Source organism: Rhinopithecus bieti, unplaced genomic scaffold (genome assembly GCF_001698545.2).
Source record: "Rhinopithecus bieti isolate Rb0 unplaced genomic scaffold, ASM169854v2 scaffold_57691, whole genome shotgun sequence".
NCBI lineage: Eukaryota > Metazoa > Chordata > Mammalia > Primates > Cercopithecidae > Rhinopithecus > Rhinopithecus bieti.
The window spans coordinates 823899-844059 of record NW_016824383.1 but is presented as its reverse complement, the minus strand read 5'-3'; the positions used below and the strand labels follow the sequence as shown (position 1 = coordinate 844059).

The 20161-nt window shown below is 40.1% G+C and overlaps 2 protein-coding genes across 5 annotated transcripts in view; one reads left to right on the top strand and one right to left on the bottom strand.

The window, feature by feature from the left end:
- Positions 1 to 20161, bottom strand: part of ZBTB7C (zinc finger and BTB domain containing 7C) — a 376979-nt gene that overhangs the window by 208084 nt on the left and 148734 nt on the right. The gene's annotated exons all lie outside the window — the stretch shown is intronic.
- ZBTB7C-AS2 (ZBTB7C antisense RNA 2) lies at positions 7526 to 8060 on the top strand. The gene is given in 4 exon segments (XM_017862301.1): positions 7526 to 7581; positions 7583 to 7718; positions 7720 to 8023; positions 8026 to 8060. Coding segments are annotated over 4 exon segments (531 nt in total).

Below are 20161 nucleotides of genomic sequence, written 5' to 3'. Positions count from 1 at the left end.
TATATATATATATATATATAGGATATATATAATTAAGTCCCATATATATATATGGGACTTAATTAAACTAAGAAGCATCTGTACAACAAAAGAAATAATCAGAAGAGTAAACAGACAACCCACAGAGTGGGAGAAAATATCTGCAAACTATGCATCCAACAAAGGACTACTATGCAGAATCTACAAGGAATTTAAATAAATCAGCAGGAAAAATCAGCAAGAAAAAACAATCCCATCGAAAAGCAGGCTAAGGACATGAATAGACAATTCGCAAAAGAAGGTATACAAACAGCAAACAAACATGAAAAAATACTCAACATCACTAATTACAGGGAAATGCAAATCAAAACTATGATGCAATACCACCTTACTCCTACAAGAAGGGCCATAATTTTAAAAAGTCAAAAAACAATAGATGTTGATGTGGATGTGGTGAAAATGAACATCTTTACACTGCTGGTGGGAATGTAAACCATTAATAGTACAACCACTATGGAAAACAGTGTGGAGATTCCTTAAAAAACTAAAAGTAGATCTACCATCTGATCCAGCAATCCCACTACTGAGTCATTATATGAAAAAGACACTTGCACATGCATGTTTATAGCAGCACAATTCACAATTGCAAAAATATGGAACCAGCCCAAATGCCCATTAATCAACAAGTGGAAAAAAAAAGTAGTATATATATAGCATGGAATCCTATTCAGCCAAAAAAAGGAATTGAAAAATGGCATTCACAGCAACCCGGATGGAGTTGGAGACCATTATTGTAAGTGAAGTAACTCAGGAATGGAAAACAAAACATTGTATATCCTCACTTATAAGTGGAAGCTAAGCCATGAAGATGCAAAGGCGTAAGAATGATACAATGGACTTTGGGGACTTGGGAAGGGTGGTAGGGGAGTGAGGGATAAAAGACTACACATTGGGTACACTGTACACTGCTCAGGTGATGGGTGCACCAAAATCTCAGAAATCACCACTAAAGATCTTATCCATGTATCCAAACACCACCTGTTCCCCTAAAAACCTATTGGAATAAAAAAAATAGATCAAGACACCAAAAAATAAGAAAAAAGGAATGTTATATACTTTCCTATGGTATATATGTTCAAGAGTAAAAACATAATTTTTTAAGGAATAGAGGAAAAGAAGAAGAAAGTATCTCAAGCATCTTTTTTCATAAAGTTATTGGAGGATGCACTCCATCAAAACAAGGGGACAATCCAAGAAAGGAACAGATTTTAGATTCAGGAAACAGGATATCCAAACAGAAGAGAGGAAGGGGGAATTCCTAGAATGCTAGAGCCGGTTGAACCCAGGCTGAGAGCTGTGCTCCAGAAAGCAATCAGACAAAAATGGTCAGAGATATCCAGAGAGACTTCAACAAGGAGATGAAACTGACAGATTGTCTGATGTATTTGAAAGGATTGGGATGGTATTTATTGAATTAAAGAATGTTGGGGATGGAATTATTAATAAATACATAGAAAACTAAGCATCAGACATACAAACAAAAACAATTATTAATTCCAGAAAACAAAAATTGTGCCTAAACAGAATCATATAGCTCAGGTGTAACCAAAGTACATTTTCACAATAATATACTGTAAATACTAAATTTGGATCTAATCACAATTATGGTATAAAGAGGGAGTGTTGGGAGTGTGTTTCTAGTGTGAATATGGGGTAAAGGGAGCTAAACTGTCATCTTTCATAGTAGGAAGTCAGTTAATAATAAAGCTTAAAATAGAAAAATGGCAAATAATTGTATAAGCCTGTTACTTAGAGTTAAAGCAAACAGAAATTTAAACACACACACACACACACACACATACACAGCTAGAAAAGAAAAAAGGTAGTTGTCTCTCACAAATGGAAAATGAAGTAGGATGGGAAAAGGGCTGCTATTTTTTGTAATAACTTTAATTAAACTCTCTGATTCTTTAAATTATAGGCATACATATCTTGATAAAAACTAAAACTTAAAAGGATGAGACATCATATCATACTTGAGACTGCGATGCTGGCGAAATCACCATCAGGTACTTTGACACCCCCCATCCCACCTCCTTAACAACCACCACATGCACACACACCCTGGCCTCTGCCTGGTCACCTATGCCCCCACAGCTCTCTGAACCACAGTCAGGGGAGGACGAAGTCAGGGATAGAGGGGGCTAAACTGAGTGGATCATGAGCACAGATAGTTCATAAAAGAATAGCAACGTATTCAATGATATATACACTAAAATTATACCATGACAAAGTGGGATTACCCCAGGGCTGCAAACAAGTATTGCCTCATATAAGGGGTTCTATTAATATGCTACACCACATCAAGACACTAAGCAGAAAAAGTGTCTTATAACTTTAATGCATACTTGACAGGTATTTTATAGAAATCAACAACCATTCTAATAAAATTTAAGAACTAGAATTAAAAGAATTCCTGTTAACAGCATAGAGCATCCATATTTAAATTAGCAATAATTCCTCTATATTCAGAATATACAAAGATGTCTACTATTATTGTTGTCATTGAAATCATTAATAAAAATATTATTTAACATTGTCTGGAAAGTTTTTAAAAACAACAACAAAAAAGATAAAGACAGCACAAGGGAAATAAATACTGAAAAGAAGACACAAAATATCTCCTGTATATGATGTGATTACATACCTGGAGAGCTAAATCTGCCAAAATGATTCAAATATAAAAATATCCAGTGATCCTGTTAAACTGTAAATCAGATGTCTGTTTCATGCCCTCTCAACTTAGTGGCTTGCCATCTCCCTCAGATTAAATCCAGTGTCCTTGGCCCCATACCATCTGGTAACAACCTTGTTTTCTCCAATTCTCCACCTCTTCTGCTTCACTCCAAACACATGGCTTTCCCTGTTTCTCAGTGATATGGTTAGGCTTTGTGTCCCCACCCAAATCTCATCTTGAATTTAATCCCCATAATCTGCACAAGTCAAGGGAGAGACCAGGCAGAAGTAACTGGATCATGGGGATAGTTTCCCCCACGTTGTTCTCATGACAGTGAGTTCTCATGAGATCTGAGGTCTGCTGGTTTTATACGTGTTTGATAGATCTTCCTGCATTCATTCTCTCACCTGCTGCCCTGTGAAGAGGTGTTGACATGGTTTGGCTCTGTCCTCACCCAAATCTCACCTTGAATTGTAACAATCCCCATGTGTCAAGGGTGGGGCCAGGTGGAGATAATTGAATCATGGAGGAGGTTCCCTTGGACCGTTCTTGTGGTAGTGAAGAAGTCTCAGGAAATCTTATGGTTTTATACGTAGGAGCTCCCCTGCACAAGCTCTCTTGCCTGCCACCATGTAAGACGTGACTTTGCTCCTCCTTCACCTTCTGCCATGATTCTGAGACTTCCCCAGCCATGTGGAACTGTGAGTCCATTAAACCTCTTCCTTTATAAATTACCCAGTCTCAGGTATATCTTTATTTGCAGCCATGCAAACTCTGAGTCAATTAAACCTCTCTTCTCTACAAATTACCCAGTCTCAGGCAGTTCTTTATAGCAGTGTGAGAACAAACTAATACACTCGGCATGCCACATATGTTCCCATCTCAGGGCCTTTGCACTTTCTGTTCCCTCTGTCATCTCGTCCAGGTCTGCTCGAATGATACCTTTTGATATTGGCCCTCCCTGTCTTCCCTATCGCAAATGTCACTTTGTCAGTGGCCTTTCCTGAACACTAAATCTTTCCCTGGTCATTGTTTGTCCTCTGCTATGCTTTATCTTTTTCTTTATATGATTTATTGCTACCTTGTATATTAGTTACATTTTTGCTTATTGTCTTTCTTCTCATTAAAATGTAACCTCCAAGAAGATGAAAATTTTAGATTCTCAGAACCTAGAAGACTATCTGCCCCACAAAAGGTACCTGGTAACTCGATGTTGAATAAATGATTAAATGAAAGGCATTTAAAACACTCAAAAGATACATAAAAGAATTACTCTCTCTTCTTCAGAAAAATAAGAAGTACTCACAGATTGAGATTGACAATTTCCATACATAATAACATAATTTATATTATGTATGGAAATTAAAATTAAAATTAAAAAGGACAACAAAGTATTTGAATAAACAAAACAAAAGTGATTAATAGTTATCACCTACAAAGAGTGCATTTAAATTTATAAGAACACCAAGACCATAACAGATAAACAGATAATTCATAGAAAATTATATACAATATAAACAAATACATGGAGAAATAGTAATCTTCACTAGTAAACAAAGGAACGTAAATTAAAGCCAGTTGAAATACTGTTTTATCTGTCAAATTAGAAAAAAAGTTTTTGCTAACTGCTGTTGAAGTGCAGAAAAAGCTAGCAGATTCATTCCAGAGTGATGGCACTGTATTAAATAATATTTTTGCAAAGCAATTCAGCAATATAGAGAAAGAGCCATATACATGTCTGTGTCCTTTACTAGTAATGCCTCTATTAGGAATTATTCCTATGGAAATTCAACAGCAGCAAAAAGCTATTTGCAAGAAGATGCTCACTGCAGTGTTATCTATAAAAGCCCCAAACTGAAAACACATAAATGGCTAACATTAAGGGGAATGGTTTAATAAATTACAGTACCTCTGCACAATGGAATATTATGTGGCCATTAAAATGATAATTATGCAGAAACATGAAAAATGTTTATGATCCACTGGTCATTGAAAACAAACAGAACACAAAATAGTAGGCATACACCACAGATAACACTCCCAGCATGTATTACATTTAGAAGAGATAATATGTAAAAATAATATAATAGTTGTATTGGGGTTAGTGGAATTTTTATAGGTGACATAAGAAATATTATTTTTTAAACGTTCTCTTTAAATTTTCACACAGAAACTCTTGTAATTTCTAACAGGTTAGATTCTGAAAGGCTCTTCCTGTGCCTGAAGTAATACTGCACCAACTATCAATCTGTACATAGCCCTGTAAAACTTTATCATCTTTACTTTTATTTACACTACAATAGCAAGACTCTTCTTAACACCACTTTCAACACTCCCTCTGTGGAGTTTAAAGGCAATGCAGAAACACGCTGAACAAAGGAGGAAGCAAACAAAATAAGATGGAACACTAAGGCTGGAGCGAAAACGACCCTGGAAACCACTCCAGTCACCTGTCCATGGCCAGCAGAGCTAATGTGTTTTTGCCTTGGCAGGAAGTTTTGCTTATATGTCTGAAAGCTGTTAGGTGAAGAGGAGTCTCCACTTTGTCCATACCAGAACACATGGTCTAGAAACACAGCTGGGACTTGAGTCAGCCACCCTCTAAAACCCAGGCATAAGCCCAAATGGATTTCCCCAGTGACGTGTGGGGTTCAAGTGGTTCCACTGATCCAGAATCCCCCACATCTCTGAAAACAAGCACAGCTTCACAGCATAGAATGGGGTTGGGGGTCCAGTCTTCCCAGAATATTTTCCTCCCTATCATCCCCTTGGGGAACAGATTCACCCATCTTCCTTGTGATACCTTCCTGATCTTTCTGCTACATTCTAGCTGAGAGGCCTTGAACAAGTTAAACTCTCTGTGCCTTACGTTCCTCCACTGTAGAAAAGGGGATAAGAAAAGCCCCTACCTCACAGCACTATGTGAGCATTAGTGAGTTAATATCTCTCAAGTGAAGGGAACAGTGCCTGCCATATAACACTCAAATGATGCTAGTTATCACTAACTGTTGTCCTCATGGTGGAACTGACCTGATTTCTCTTTTGCTCCACTGTGGTATATGGCCATACTTAATAAAAAAACACAGTCCCAAACTTGGAATGGGACAGAACCTTTTTGCATGATGTAATTTCCAACCTCTTTCTGGGAAGAAATTAGCGTTGATAAAATGCTTAAGCAATTTTCTGATAAACTTTAATGAGATTAAGACCTCTTCTGGGAAGCCAGATACCCACCCACTCAGCTGACTGTCAGTCAGGATCTAATGATCTTGAAACAATGCTTTATTTTTTTTTTATTGTATCCAGTCTAACAGTGATTATTTAATCATCCTGTTTTTCTATAAAATTTTTATATAGGAGACAATCTCTGAATTAACCCACTCACGCTTCTTTTCTTGTGATTTGCTTGAACTTAAACTTTGGCATATGTTTAAAAGTAAAATATCTGACCAGGCATAGTGTCTCATGCCTATAATCCCAGCACTTTGGGAGGGTGAGGTGGGAAGATCACTTGAGCCCAGGAGTTCAAGATCAGCCTGAGCAACATAGCAAGACCTTGTTTCTACTAAAAATACAAATAAAAATAAATTAGCTGACCATGGTTGTGTAGTCCTGGCTACTCAGGAGAATGGGGCGTGACAATCACTTGAGCTCACGAGGCTGCGGCTACAGTGAGCCATGATTACACCACTGCACTCCAGCCTGGGTGACAGAGCAGGAACCTGTCCCCCCAGAAATAAACATAAAATAAAATGTTTGAAAAAACAAACAAACCTATTATAGCATATAAAATAGCTGATAGCATTTATTTGTATTCTTAGTTCTAACATTCGTACTAGGAGAGGGACCCTGGAAAGTAAGGACCACACCTGTGATGCAGGATCTAAAAAGAAATGATTTAGGCAGATAGTGAGGGTAAAAGAGTCTTCGGTAAGACTTTCCTTTTAACAAAAGCAGCCCCAAATCATTTCCAACAAAGAGCAGCCTGAAAATCAAGCTACAGCCTGAAAAAGCAAGCTAGAATCTTGCACAGGTGAATGCCAGCAGCTGTGCCAATAGGAAAAGGCTACCTGGGGCTAGGCATGTTCAACATGGCGGCTCCATCTTCCCTTTTCTTTGCCAACCATGTGTACAGTAAGGAACAGACAATATGGTGCTGGCCAGGTAGAGAACCCATCTGCATACTAAAAGATCAGGGTTGGATGGCCAGCTTCTTCATGGACTATGCAAATGTCACACATGCTCTGACCAATCTCTCGGGCCCTATGTAAATCAGACACCACCTCCTGAAGCTTGTCCACAAAACCTCATGCATTTCACCAGGGAACTGGAGGACCCATTCACGTGCCCCTCTCTCTCTCTGCAGGATAGAGAGCTATTCTCTTTTCTCTTTCTTTTGCCTATTAAACCTCTGCTCTTAAACTCACTTCTTGTGTGTCCGCGCCCTCAATTTCTCTGGTGTGAGATGACAAACCTTGGGTATTTACCCCAGACAATGACACCACTTCATTTGTTTTTACCCATATTTTCATCTAGCACTTAATATTGTGACTGATAGAGAAAAGGTAATCAATAAATGTTTGTTAAGAGAATAAATTAATGAAAGAACAAATAAACTTTTTAAAAGAATTGAAAAAAGCAGCACTTACTATTAGCACTTACTGGGAGTACTCCCAGCACTTACTGGGAGGCTGCGTTATAAAGCACTACTGGCTTCGGACTCAACCCAGGGATTGAAACATGTTTTTACCTGTGTGGCTTGGGGAAAGTTTATCCACCTTGCTGCAGGTTCCATTTCTTCATAGCACTATGGAGAGAACAGTGCATTGTGAAGGTATTGTGAGTTGGGACAACTTGTGCAGACTAAAACACAATGGCAAGTACATTTGGGCCTAAAGATATCTTAGTTCTCCCTCTTGCCACTGACTCTTTTTTTGTGATTGGAAAAGTTACTTCCTCTCCCTGGGCCTCAGTTTCCTCATTCTTAAATAATAATAATAATAAAAATCCCTCATGGGGCATGGCTCCTCTCTCACTGCCTTCACTCTCTGCAGGCACTAGTGGCATGCGCCCAGATGTACCTGCCACTTCCCGCCAGGTCCTTGCTTTGTATTTGCACCTGCCTCCCTTTTGTTTGTAGTCTAAGTGACACGGGTCTCCCTCTCTTTCCTCCAGCTGCATCGCTCAATCCTGTAATGTGTCACTGTGGTGTGGAGCTGGCATTCTGGACGATGTGGCATGACCTCACACTGATGCCATTCCTCTCCCACCAAGCCAACCTGGCTTCCTCCTCCACCCATGGAATAAGCCAGAAAGTGGGAGGGAAATAGAGCACCAAGGTTAAGGAGGCAGTCCCTGACATTTATTAATGGAATTTCTGTTTCTATGATGAATGTAGAGATTTGAGGTGACTGCCTCTTAAGGTGATACGTAGGGAGATGATGAACCCCAGTGTTTTCCTTAACGATCCATCAGTTTAGAGGAAAACATACATATACAAAGTCAATACTGAAAAGACTGCATAGACCTATAGAGTAGAGAGGAGGGGAAACAGATGTGCTTGGACTTACAGCAGTGCAAAGGTTGCTGGAGCAGTGCCCTGAGCTGGCCCTTTAGGGATGGATAGGATTCACTCAGATTTGTGTGGGTGAACAGACAGAGCCTTCCAGGGCTCCAAAACTGATGGGGTTATGGTGGAATAGGGGTTGAAAACAAGAGAGAAAAAGAAAAAAAATCCCTCATGTGCCAGGGATCTAGTCAAGGTAAAATAAATACCTTTAAAAATACTTAAAAAAATAAAGATCCGGGGCAGACCCTGGCTTTCAGCCAAGGTAGAGAAACAAAGACTGGATTTACTCTCACACCTGGAAAAATTAAAATACTAGACAATATAGGTGAAACAACAGTTTTCAAGACACCAGACATGAGGCACTGAAAGACAGTGATGCCTGAGAGATGAGAAAAAATAATGTGAGCCCAATTGCCCAAACTAGAGCCTTCAGAGAGTGTGTAGGCCATAGAGCAGGAAGGGGGAACTGAGGCAGTAGCATTCTTCCTGAGTTGAAGAGACAGAGTTGAGCGTCCAGGGAGATCAAAGCAGTTAAAGTTCATAGGACAGAGCACCAGAGAGAAGAGAGAGAAAGAACCTCAAAGATCTGTAGAGGGCTCCCCTCAAGTAATCATCAGAGTACTGATTAGTGCAAACATGTCAGGAAAATACCCAAGGCCAGGAAAAGAACCACCCAAAAAGGGGTAAAAGAAATAGTACTGAAGTAACCCTCATAGGGTTAACAAGAATTCTGGACAGAAATACAGTTATAGTTAAGCATTAGTCAGGCTGTGCTTTGACCTACTTCCCTGTAACTGAAAGTCACAGTAGCACTAGATACTGACCACTTGCATCCCCACTATTCCAATAAGTAGGATCTCAGAAATTGTTTAAGTTGTTTTTTAGATCCTAAATTCCAGCAAAACAGCTAATGCCAACCAACTTGAAGACCCCCATAGAAGAAGTGAATCTCATGAGAATACAGTTTCTTCATCACCTTGTCCCATGACTCTGATATAGGAGTTAAGAAGAAATTACTTAGGCAGATAGTAAGGGTATGGGAATTCTTGGTAAGGTTTTGCTTTTTAATGAAAAGCAGCCCCCAAACCATTTTCTAACAAATAGCAGCCTGTAAAATCAAGTCGCAGACATAGACAAGAAAGCTGGAAGCTTACATGCATGATTGCCGGCAGCAAAATACTACTCGGGAATAGGCAAGTTCTAAATGGCGGTTCCATCTTCCCTTCTCCCTTTGCCAGCCACGTGTACAGTAAGGAGCAGACAAGATGGCCCTGGCCAAGTGGAAAGCCTGTTTGCATAATAAGATCAGAGTGGGGTGATCAGCCTTCTCCCACCCCCTCTGCGCTACGAAAACATCACACATGGTTGAACCAATCTGTGGGCCCTATGTAAATCAGGCTCTGCCTCCTCAAGCCTGCCTATAAAATCTGCTGCAGTCCGCCACTCTTCCCTTTTTCGGACACCTCTCTCACAAGAGAGAGGGAACTACCCTCCTCTCTCCTTTCTTCTGCTTATTAAACGTTCCGCTCCTTAACCCACTCCATGTGTGTGTGTGTCCATGTCGTTAATCTTCTCGATGCAAGACAACGAACCCTGTGTATTTACGCCAGACAACGATACCGCTTCAACTTCACCCAGCGTTCTTTGACCAATCAACAATCTCCACACTTCAGCCCATTCCAAAGCCCTTAAAAACCCTAGTCCTAAACTTCTTGGGGAGGTAGATTTGAGGTTTCCGCCCATCTCCTCATTCAGCAGCCCTATGATTAAACCTTTCCCTGCTGCAATCTGGTATCTCAGTGTACTGACTTGCTATGCACATCAGGCAATGAACCTATTACGGTTTGTTCATGATGCTCACTTGGATCAAGAATAATGCTGTTCCCACTGGCCAGACTTGAAAATCTCACAATTCACAGGGCTAAAGTACTGAGAAAGATCTTAATACTGTCCTAGACTAAATATGAATCTAGTCTCACCTAACAATCTTATGAACAAGGTTCAACAGGGTCAAACTATTTCAAATATCTTAATTGAGCCCTTTAATAAAGCTCGAGAAAATTTAAAGGAATACAAGCATGTCCAGCACACAGGATATAATTCACAATGTCTGACATTCAATACAAAATTACCAGATATGCAAAGGAGCTGTAAAATATGGCCCTATTAAGGAGAGAAAGCCAATCAATCCAAACTGACCCAGAACTTAGAATTAGCAGAGAAAGACAATGAAAAAGTTCTTACAATTGTATTTCATAGTTCAAAAAGTTAAGACATAAAAGTAAGATATAAAAAGACTAAATAAAACTTCTAGAGATGAAAACTACAATATTTAGAATGTGTTAAATAAAATTTCTAAGAGGCCATTGGTTTGGACTGAGCTCCTGCAGTAGGCCCAACAGACCAAACCAAAATGGAGTCACTGACACTGAAGTTCCACAGCACCAAGCTGAAACAAAGTTGTTTATCTGACCTTCCAAGAAATTAAGAGAGAAAGAGAGAGAGATAATAGTCAAATCTCCAAATAGGGAAGTTTTAGCCAGCATGATAAGAAAGTCCTCTCTGCTTTAACCTTTACAAGAAAAGTAACTTTGAAATGACTAATCTACTTTTGTTATTTGGTTCTCTTTCCTGGGCCCTTCTGTCTATAAAGCCAACCACCCCTGCTCAGCTCATCAGAATACTCATTCTATTCTGTAGAATGAAGTGTTGCCCAATTCTAGATGGAAAATAAAAGCCATTTAACATCTTTAAATCAGATGTGTTGTAATTTTGTCTTTTTCAGATGAAAAATACACTGGATAGAATCCAATAACAGCAGATAAGATTTTGTTCCCTCCACCCTCCCCTATTTTCCAAAAGAGAATAAGGAATTTGAATACATAGTAATAGAGGTTATCCAAAAAGAAACACATAGAGAAAAAAAGAATTTTAAAAATGTACAGAGCAAAAGTGCACTGTGGGGACAACTTCAAGCAGCTTGTTCTATGTGTAATTAAAGTCTCCAGAGGAAAGGAGAGAGTTGGAGGACAGGAAAAAAGTATTTGAAAAGAGAATAGCCAAAATGTTACTAAACTTGATTTTTTTAAAAAAAAACTATAAACCCACAGTTCCAAGAAGCTCAAGAAACCGGAAACATAAGAAATATGAAGAAAGTATACCAAGACATGTCATAATCAAATTGTTCGAAACCAATAATAAAGACATAATCTTAAAAGCAACCAGGGTGAGTGAAGGGGAAGACACATTACATGCAGAAAAAAGTATAGGGATTACAGCAGATTTCTCATACAAAATAATGTAGGCAAAAAGACAGTGGAGCAATATCTTTAAAATACTGAAAGAAAAAATTATCAACCTGGAATTTTCTACACAGTGAAAATGCCTTTCTAAAGCAAAGGTAAAATAAAGACTTTTTCGTACATACAAAAGCTAAAAAGAAAATAATAGCCAGAAGGCCCATATTATAAGAGGTGCTAAAGGGCATTCTTCAAGCACAATGAAAATGATGCCAGGTGGAAATACGGATCTAGACAAAGCAATTATAGCTTTAGAAATGGTATTTGCATTTATATCTGTATTTTAAAAGATAATTATACAAAAATAATAACAATATAATGTGGGATTTATAACATATGCAAATGTAAAATGTATGACGACATTATCATTAAGGTCAAAAGGAAAGAAATGAAAATGTACTATTGTAAGGTTTGTATACTATTCATGAAGTGGTATAATATCATTTGAAAGTAGACTTTGACATTACAGATACATATTATAAACCTGAGAGCAACCTGAGGTAATACTGGTAATACAAATGCAGGAAATACAGGTAGTTAACAAAGGAGATAAAAGGGAATCACAAAAATATTCAGTCCAAAAGAAGGCAGAAAAAGAGGAAAAACTGAACAAATAAGAGATGAGATGAATAGAAAACAAATAGAAAGATGATAGATCTAAACCTAAACATCAATAATCACATTAAACATAAGTGGCCTAAACATTATAATTAAAAGGCACAGGTTGTTAGATTGGATATAAAGGAAGACCCAACTATAAACTGAAACCCACTTTAAATATTAAAAATATGAAAATAAAAGGATCAAAAATATATACCAAGCTAATACTAATGAAAAGAAAGCTAGACTAGTTATATTAGTGTCAGACAAAGTAGATTTCAGAGTAAAAATATTACCAGGAATAAAGAGAAAATTTCATAATGATAAAAGGATCAATTCATCAGGAGGAGGACATAACAACTGGAAACTACTATATACCCAATAACAGAGCTTTGAAAAACTGGAACCAAAAACTAAACAATAAAGAGATAGCCTTTAAAGCCATATATCTATTAAGGTAATTAAATATGTAGTTAAAAACTTTTCCATAAAGAAAATTTTAGACCCAGCTGGCTTCACTAGTCTAAATGGTAAATTCTACCATTTAAAGAAGAAATTATATACTAATTCTACATGAACTCTTCTGGAAAACTGAAGGGAAGGGAATATTTCCCAACTCACTCCATGAGGCAGCACTACCCTGATACCAAAACCAGACAAGAAAAGAAAACTACAGACTAATATCCTTTGTGAACAAGATAAGAAACTGTAAATGAAATTTCAGCAAATAGAATTTGACAATATTTTAAAAGGATAAAATATCATGACTAAGTGGTATTTATCTCAGGATTGAAAGGTTGGTTTAACATTTGAAAATCAGTGTAAGGCACCATATTAACAAGCTGAAAAAAAAAAAAAAAAAAAACTAGGATCATCCAAAAAGCATTTGACAAAATCAAACATCCATTTCTGATTACGAAAAAAAAAGTATCAATAAATATCAGCTGGACATGGTAGCTTGCACCTATAATCCCACCTACGTAAGAGGCTGAGGCAGGAGGATCACTTGAGCCCAGGAGTTCAAGGCTGCAGTGAACTATGATTGCACCTCTGTACTCCAGCCTGAGTGACAGAGCAAGACCCCATCTCGAGGAAAAAAATAAAAACAGAAAACAAAAGTAAGCTTGGAATAGAAAGAAACTTCTTCAACCTACTAACATGTACAAACAAACCTATAGCTAACATCATATTTAATGATGAACAACTGAATGTTTTTCTTCTAAGATCAGAAAAAAAGTCAAGGCTATCCACTCTAACTACTCCTATTCGACATTGTCCTGAATTAGTTCTAGCAACTGCAATAAGAAAAGAAGTAAAAAGCATCTAGATTGGAGCAGAAGTAAGACTGCCCTTATTCACAGACACCATGGTTATCTATGTAGAAAATACAGTGAAATCCCCCAAAAGCTACTAGAACTAGTAAGAGAATTGTACCACGTTTGCGATGTGTAAGATCAATATATAAATATTAATTGTATTCCTACTTACTAGCAACAACAGGAAATTGAAATAAGAAAGCTACTGACAATAACACCAAAATATATGAAATGCTCAGTAATAAATATAATAGATGTGCAAAATCTGTTTTGAGAACTATAAATAGTGCCAGAAAATTAAAGATCTAAATAAATGGAGAGATATCATGTTCATAGGTTGGAAGACTGTTGATATGTCAATTATCCCCCAAATTGATCTGCAGATTAAATGCAATCCCAATCAAAATCCCAGCACACTTTTTTTTTTTCTTCTTTTTTTTGAGACGGAGTCTCACTCTGTCACTCAGGCTGGAGTGTAATGGCATGATCTTGGCTCACGGAAACCTCCGCCTCCCAGGTTCAAGCAATTCTCCCTGCCTCAGCCTTCTAAGTAACTGGGACTACAGGTGCACACTACCACGCTCCACTAATTTGGTATGTTTAGTAGAGATGGGTTTTGCTATGTTCGCCAGGCTGGTCTCGAATTCCTGACCTCAGGTGATCCACCCGCCTCAGCCTCCCAAAGTGCTGGGATTACAGGTGTAAGTCACCGTGCCTGGCCTGTTTTTTTTGTTTGCTTGTTTGTTTGTTTTTGGACACTGAGTCTTGCTCTGTTGCCCAGGGTGGAGTGCAGTGGCACGATCTCAGCTCACTGCAACCTCTACCTCCCAGGTTCAAGTGATTCTCAGGCCTCAGCCTCCCAAGTAGCTGGGACTACAGGCGCATGCCACCACACCTGGCTAATTTTTGTATTTTTAGTAGAGACGAGGTTTCACCATGTTGCCCAGGCTGGCTTTGAACTACTGAGCAAAATAATCTGCTCACCTCAGCCTCTCAAAGTGCTGGGATTACAGGCGTGAGCCACCGTGCCCAGCTGCAAACAACTGATTTTCGACAAGAGTGTAAAAGCAATTCAATGGGAAAAGGATAGTCTTTTCAACAAATTTTGATGAAACAATGAGATATTCTTTTGCAAAAAAGCTAAATATATACTTTGTACCATACACAAAATAAACTCAAACTTAATTAAAACCTAAAACTATAGAATTTTGTACAAAACAAGAGAAAATCTTTCTGACCTTCAGTTAGGCAATAATGTCTTAGATATGACACAAAACGCACTGTACATAAAAGAGAAAAAAACTGAAAAATTGGACTTCATAAAAATTTAGAACTTTGGTCCTTGTAAGACACCATGAAGAGAATGAAAAGATAAACTGCAGAAGGTGAGAAATACTCAACCCACATATCTGGAGTATACAACTCCCAAAGCTCAACAATAAGAAATCAAACAACTGTCCCTCAAATGGGCAGAAGATTTGAACAGAACTTTACCAAAAAAAAAAAAAAAAAAAAAGAATGGCAAATAAGCACATGAAAAATGTTCTGTGTCATTAGTTATAAAGGACATGAAAATCAAAACCACAATGATATATCCCTCCACAACAATTAGAATGGTGAAAATAAGAAGACTGCAAATACCAAATGTCGAGGATGATACAGAACAACTAGAACTCTCCTATATCACTGATACGGATGGAAAATGGCACAACTATTTTGGTAAGCAGTTTGGCAGTTTCTTAACGAGTTAAAGATATACTACCACATGGTCCAATCATTCCCTTCCTAGGTATGTGTCCAAGAGAAACGAAAACGTATCCACACAGACTCGTACGTGAATGTTCATAGAAACTTTATTTGTAATAGCCCAAAACTGGAAATAGCCCAAATGTCTATCAACAGGCAAATGGATAAACAACCATGGAATATAGCTCAGTAATAAAAATGAATGAACTATTGATACATGCAACAACTTGTATTAATCTCAAAATAACTACGTTGAGTGAGATAAACAGCATAAAAGATTACATGCTGTGTAAGCCTATTTATACAAAATTCCAGAAAATGCAAATAATCTGTAATGACAGAGAAGATCTGTCACTGAGCATCCCCTTCCACCTGGGTACTAAGAGTGGGAGGGTATGATCACAAGGGGACACAGGAAACTTTTGGGGTGAAGGATATGTCTATTATTTTGATGTGGTGATGATGTCATAGGTGTATGCATAAGTCTAAACTTATCAAATTGTCCACTTTAACCATGTGCAATTTACTGTAATTCAGTTATATCCTAGTAAAGCTGTTGAAAACAACATGTGCTACACCAAGGAGTGGCTGTGATCAGCCTGGGTAACCTCCTGGAGATGCAGCAGATCAAGGCAGACTGCAACAACCATCACTCAAGAGCCCCCTTCCGGTCAGGGAGATGGTCTATGCATCCCACCTACTAGCTCTGTGACTCATATCTGGTGCAAGAACTGTAGTAAAGTTTTCGAGCTGACAAAACCAAACCACAAGACACCAGTGAAGGCCATGTTCACTGTAAGACCTTATCTGAAAAGCCATTTTGACGCCCTCGCTCCTTCTAGCCCGCCCACTTCCTCCCAGCAGATGGTGGCAAAGCCTGCCCTAGGCCTGGTGATCTGGCCTCCCTGTCTACTCTGAGTGTCTTGCCTTCTCCTTCACTGAAAACCATTCTCCAGAAAATAAAACACAACAAAATCAAGATAAAAGGCATCAGCATGGCCCCCCACCAGGCTTTAATGGGCAAATTTGTATGAGCAAGGGCAAAATGAAGGGTAGCAAGGAAAACACTGAATTAAAAGCCACTTGAATTAAGAATTCAATAGCAGCCACTTAACTAATAAATAGTATTCCTCTCTGCCATTGATTGACTCAGGATTGTAATGAAGAGTTCCAGGGGCAATAGCAGAATGTTTTAATTCATGGGATAAATGTCACCAACTCTTGGGTTCCTAAGATTGAATGTGTTGGAGAAAAGCGGAATGGAGAGCCCACAGGAATTAATTCTTGGAACATCCCTGCGGGGTCAGCATTATTATACTCTGCTTCTAGGTGGATTTAATATCTCGAGTGCTGGGCAGGGCGCCGTGTGCACACAGGGGCTCCGTGATCGTTATTAAGTGATGATGGGGCAGATAGACTAGAGCTGGAGCTCACACTGGATCAGCTGTCTTATTTATTTCCAAGTTAAGAGACTGAACAAATAGACTGTTGTTATTATCATGGTGATGATTATTGCCATGGTGCATAATAATGGCTTGGTGCTGCCAGAACTATGTGGCAAAGATGGCACTAAGTCACTGGCTCCAGAGAGAGTTGTTCACATAGGATGATGGTGTACAAAATAAGAGTTCATCTGAAGGATACCTCAGATTCCCACCCTAGACCCCTACCCAACAGCTCTGCCTGGAATACTCTCCTCTGAGTCACTCCGTGCATTACAGAACATCTTCACGGCATGGACACTAGGCTCCCAAATAGACCCTAAGCTCTCACTGTCCCTGCTTCTTACGAAGCAAGTGCCAGGTGGCATCAGCTCAGGCTCTGCGGGCTCCCCAAATACCCCATTAAGCAGGACATGGTGGTCACGGAAAGGCATTTTGGGTACGTGAGCACTCTGAATCTTCCACATCATCAAGATCTATTTTCTGTACCAAATGGGAGAGGCAGGTCTGGTCTGGGCATTCCTTGCACAGAATACCTTGAACTGGCGCCATCTTAGCATCTGTGGATGCAGGCAGAGCAGAAGGGCCAGAAGGAAGGTGCACAGGGGACAAAGGTCCTCTTCCCTATCCTCTGGGATATTCCAATGTATCTAGTCACAGGGCTAGGATTCACATCCCTAGAAAGTCACAGGAGTATGTGAAGAAAGCATGAACATGGAAAAGAATCTGAAATATCCTTACCTCCATTTTCAATGGCTGTCTCATTGTACAGCCGGGGAAACTGAGGCACAGGAGAGTAAAATGACCGGCTCAAGGCTGCACAGTGAGAGGACGGCAGAGCTGGATGTGAACCCAAGCTCCCTGGCTCACGGTCCACCCTAGCACTTCATGCTTCCAGCCTCAGGGGAGTTCAGTGAAGTTGAAGGATGAAATACTTGGAAGGTGGCTCATAACCAAGCAACAGGGGGTCCTGCCCTGCTGGGATTCTGGGAAGAAGCCTGCTACTTCCCTATCCTCAGAGAGCTTGCTGTCTCACTAAGGAGATGAGACCTACCCACAAGAAACCCTCCAAGACAAACACCAGGCAGTATATGAAATTAAGGCTCATACAGATGATGCGGAAATGCTCAGAAAACAGCAACAGTGTAGAGTGGTCTCATCTTAGACTAAGCCCTACAGTCTTACTTTATAAATAAGGAAATGATCAACACACAGAGAAATGTTACCCAGCCTTTTTTTCCTGTGTGACATACCCAACAGACAGGAATCCATTAACACACAATCACTAACCCAATTTAAGTTCGAGAAGACTGCACATCCCTGTCACTCCATGTTGCTAGGTGTTGTCTTTAGGGCTATGTAGCCAGATGGGGCAGTTTCAGGCTCTACCAAGACCAGCCTACAGAGCATGACCCAGACCAGTTATACAGCCTGACAGTGCCCAGCAGCCAGTATCACTGGATGCAGAATCTGCAAGCCAAGAGCACCAGCTGGGCCTTGCTGCAGAGCTGTCCACCTTGTACCCACTCTGTCTTCTCATGCTCCCACCACCAGAATGCCTTCTGTGCCCACTCAGGGTAACCTGCACCTGGCCTGGCCCAGGTTGCTCATAGCATGAGCCACTGTTCCTCCCTGGCCTAGAGTGGCCCCAGCTCCCATGGGAACCACGTGCTCCAGCCTGATTCAACTCCTCATTGTCCCACAAACACCATAAAAGTTCCTGTCCCCAGTGCTTGGCGGACACTTTCCCCCACCTAGCAAGGCCTTCAGGTCTCTCCTTCTGGCTAAATCTTACCCATTCTTCAGGACCATCCCCCACACCCTGACTGCCTCAGCCCACATGGATCTTTCTGTCCTCTGGGCCCCCAATATACTTGCAAGTAGCACCACTCATGTGGCACCAGCACGAGCAGCTCGTGTCGGCAGGCAGACGGTGGTGCAGCCTCCTTGTGATCATCAGCAACCTGAGGGCAGCATCACACTGTGCTCATCTCTGCATCCACTCTGCAGCCACTCGTCCAGACACCAGAGTTAAGGATTAGAGAAAATGGAACTGTCTCTTCTTTTTCTCAAACAAAGGAATAGATGGCCGGGTGCGGTGGCTCACGCCTGTAATCCCAGCACTTTGGGAGGCTGAGGCAGGAGGATCAGGAGGTCAGGAGATCGAGACCATCCTGGTTAATACGGTGAAACCCCATCTCTACTATAAATACAAAAAATTAGCCAGGCGTGGTGGCGGGTGCCTGTAGTCTCAGCTACTCAGGAGGCTGAGGCAGGAGAATGGTGTGAACCCAGGAGGCGGAGGTTGCAGTGAGCTGAGGCCGTGCCACTGCACTCCAGCCTGGGCGACAGAGTGAGACTCTGTCTCAAAAAAAATAAAAAAAGGACTTAATGAATGCATGCAGCTGAGCTCTCAAAAATGACCTTCCTGACTTCCTTCCTGGCCTCGCTCTTGACTGGGAACTGTGTCTATTCATGTCCCTGTGTCCCTGTGGCTCCTTGGTGACAATAAAGCTGCTAAAAAAAAAAAAAAAAAAACCTCAGCAGAAAGGAGCCAAGGATATAAACAGACAATACATAGGAGGAAAAACAAATAATAAACCAACATATTAAATAGTTAGTAATAGATTAGTAATCAAAGATATGCAAATTAAACCACTCAAACCCCCCAAATGCAATGTAAGGCAATAGTACACCATTTTATAGTTATAAATTAGCCCCCCAAAATGGAGTTAATAAACCAAATGCTAGTAGGACAGTAGGCAAGTGAGAACATTCGTAAATGGCTAGTGACATTAAAATCTGGTACAACATTTGGGTAAAATATTTAGTAAAATACATCAAGACCCATAAAGATATCTGTACCCTATAACCTAGTGATCCCACTGTTGGGACTTCATCCTAACAGAAGGAACAGAAATCTGCAGTCCCGCCATTGCTGAGTCAGCACTACCTAAGGCCTGTGACTGTTAATACCTCCAGTGTGTGGGTGACATCTCTACAGTCAATTAATGAGCCAATCTTCATAAGATATTACATCAGCCAGCCTGGCTAACACCAATTACAGTCAGAAGCTGAGCTGTAATCATGGGGCGAATAAGACTGAACTGCTCATTGTTTAAAATGACCACAAAATCAAATCACCTTTATGAGCGCAACTGGAATAAATCAGAGAGAAACAAAGAAAGGAGCACTCGCCGCATGTCACTCCCCACAGCTGGCTCTGTGTCACTACACATCCTCACATATGCAGCCAGGCTTGCCTGTCTGCTCTGGGAAGCCAGAGTCTCACTCCCCAGGCTTGGCTTGATGAAGGACCTTCTGGGGTCTTCTGAGAGGCTGGGTTTCAGCTGTCAGACACGATCCAGGTTTCACAGAGGTGGAAATAGCTTTCCAATGTGCTGGAAAGCAGTGCTTTGGAAACCTGGCTGCAAGGGTTCAGTTAAGGGAGGTTGGGAAGGGCTACCACCAAG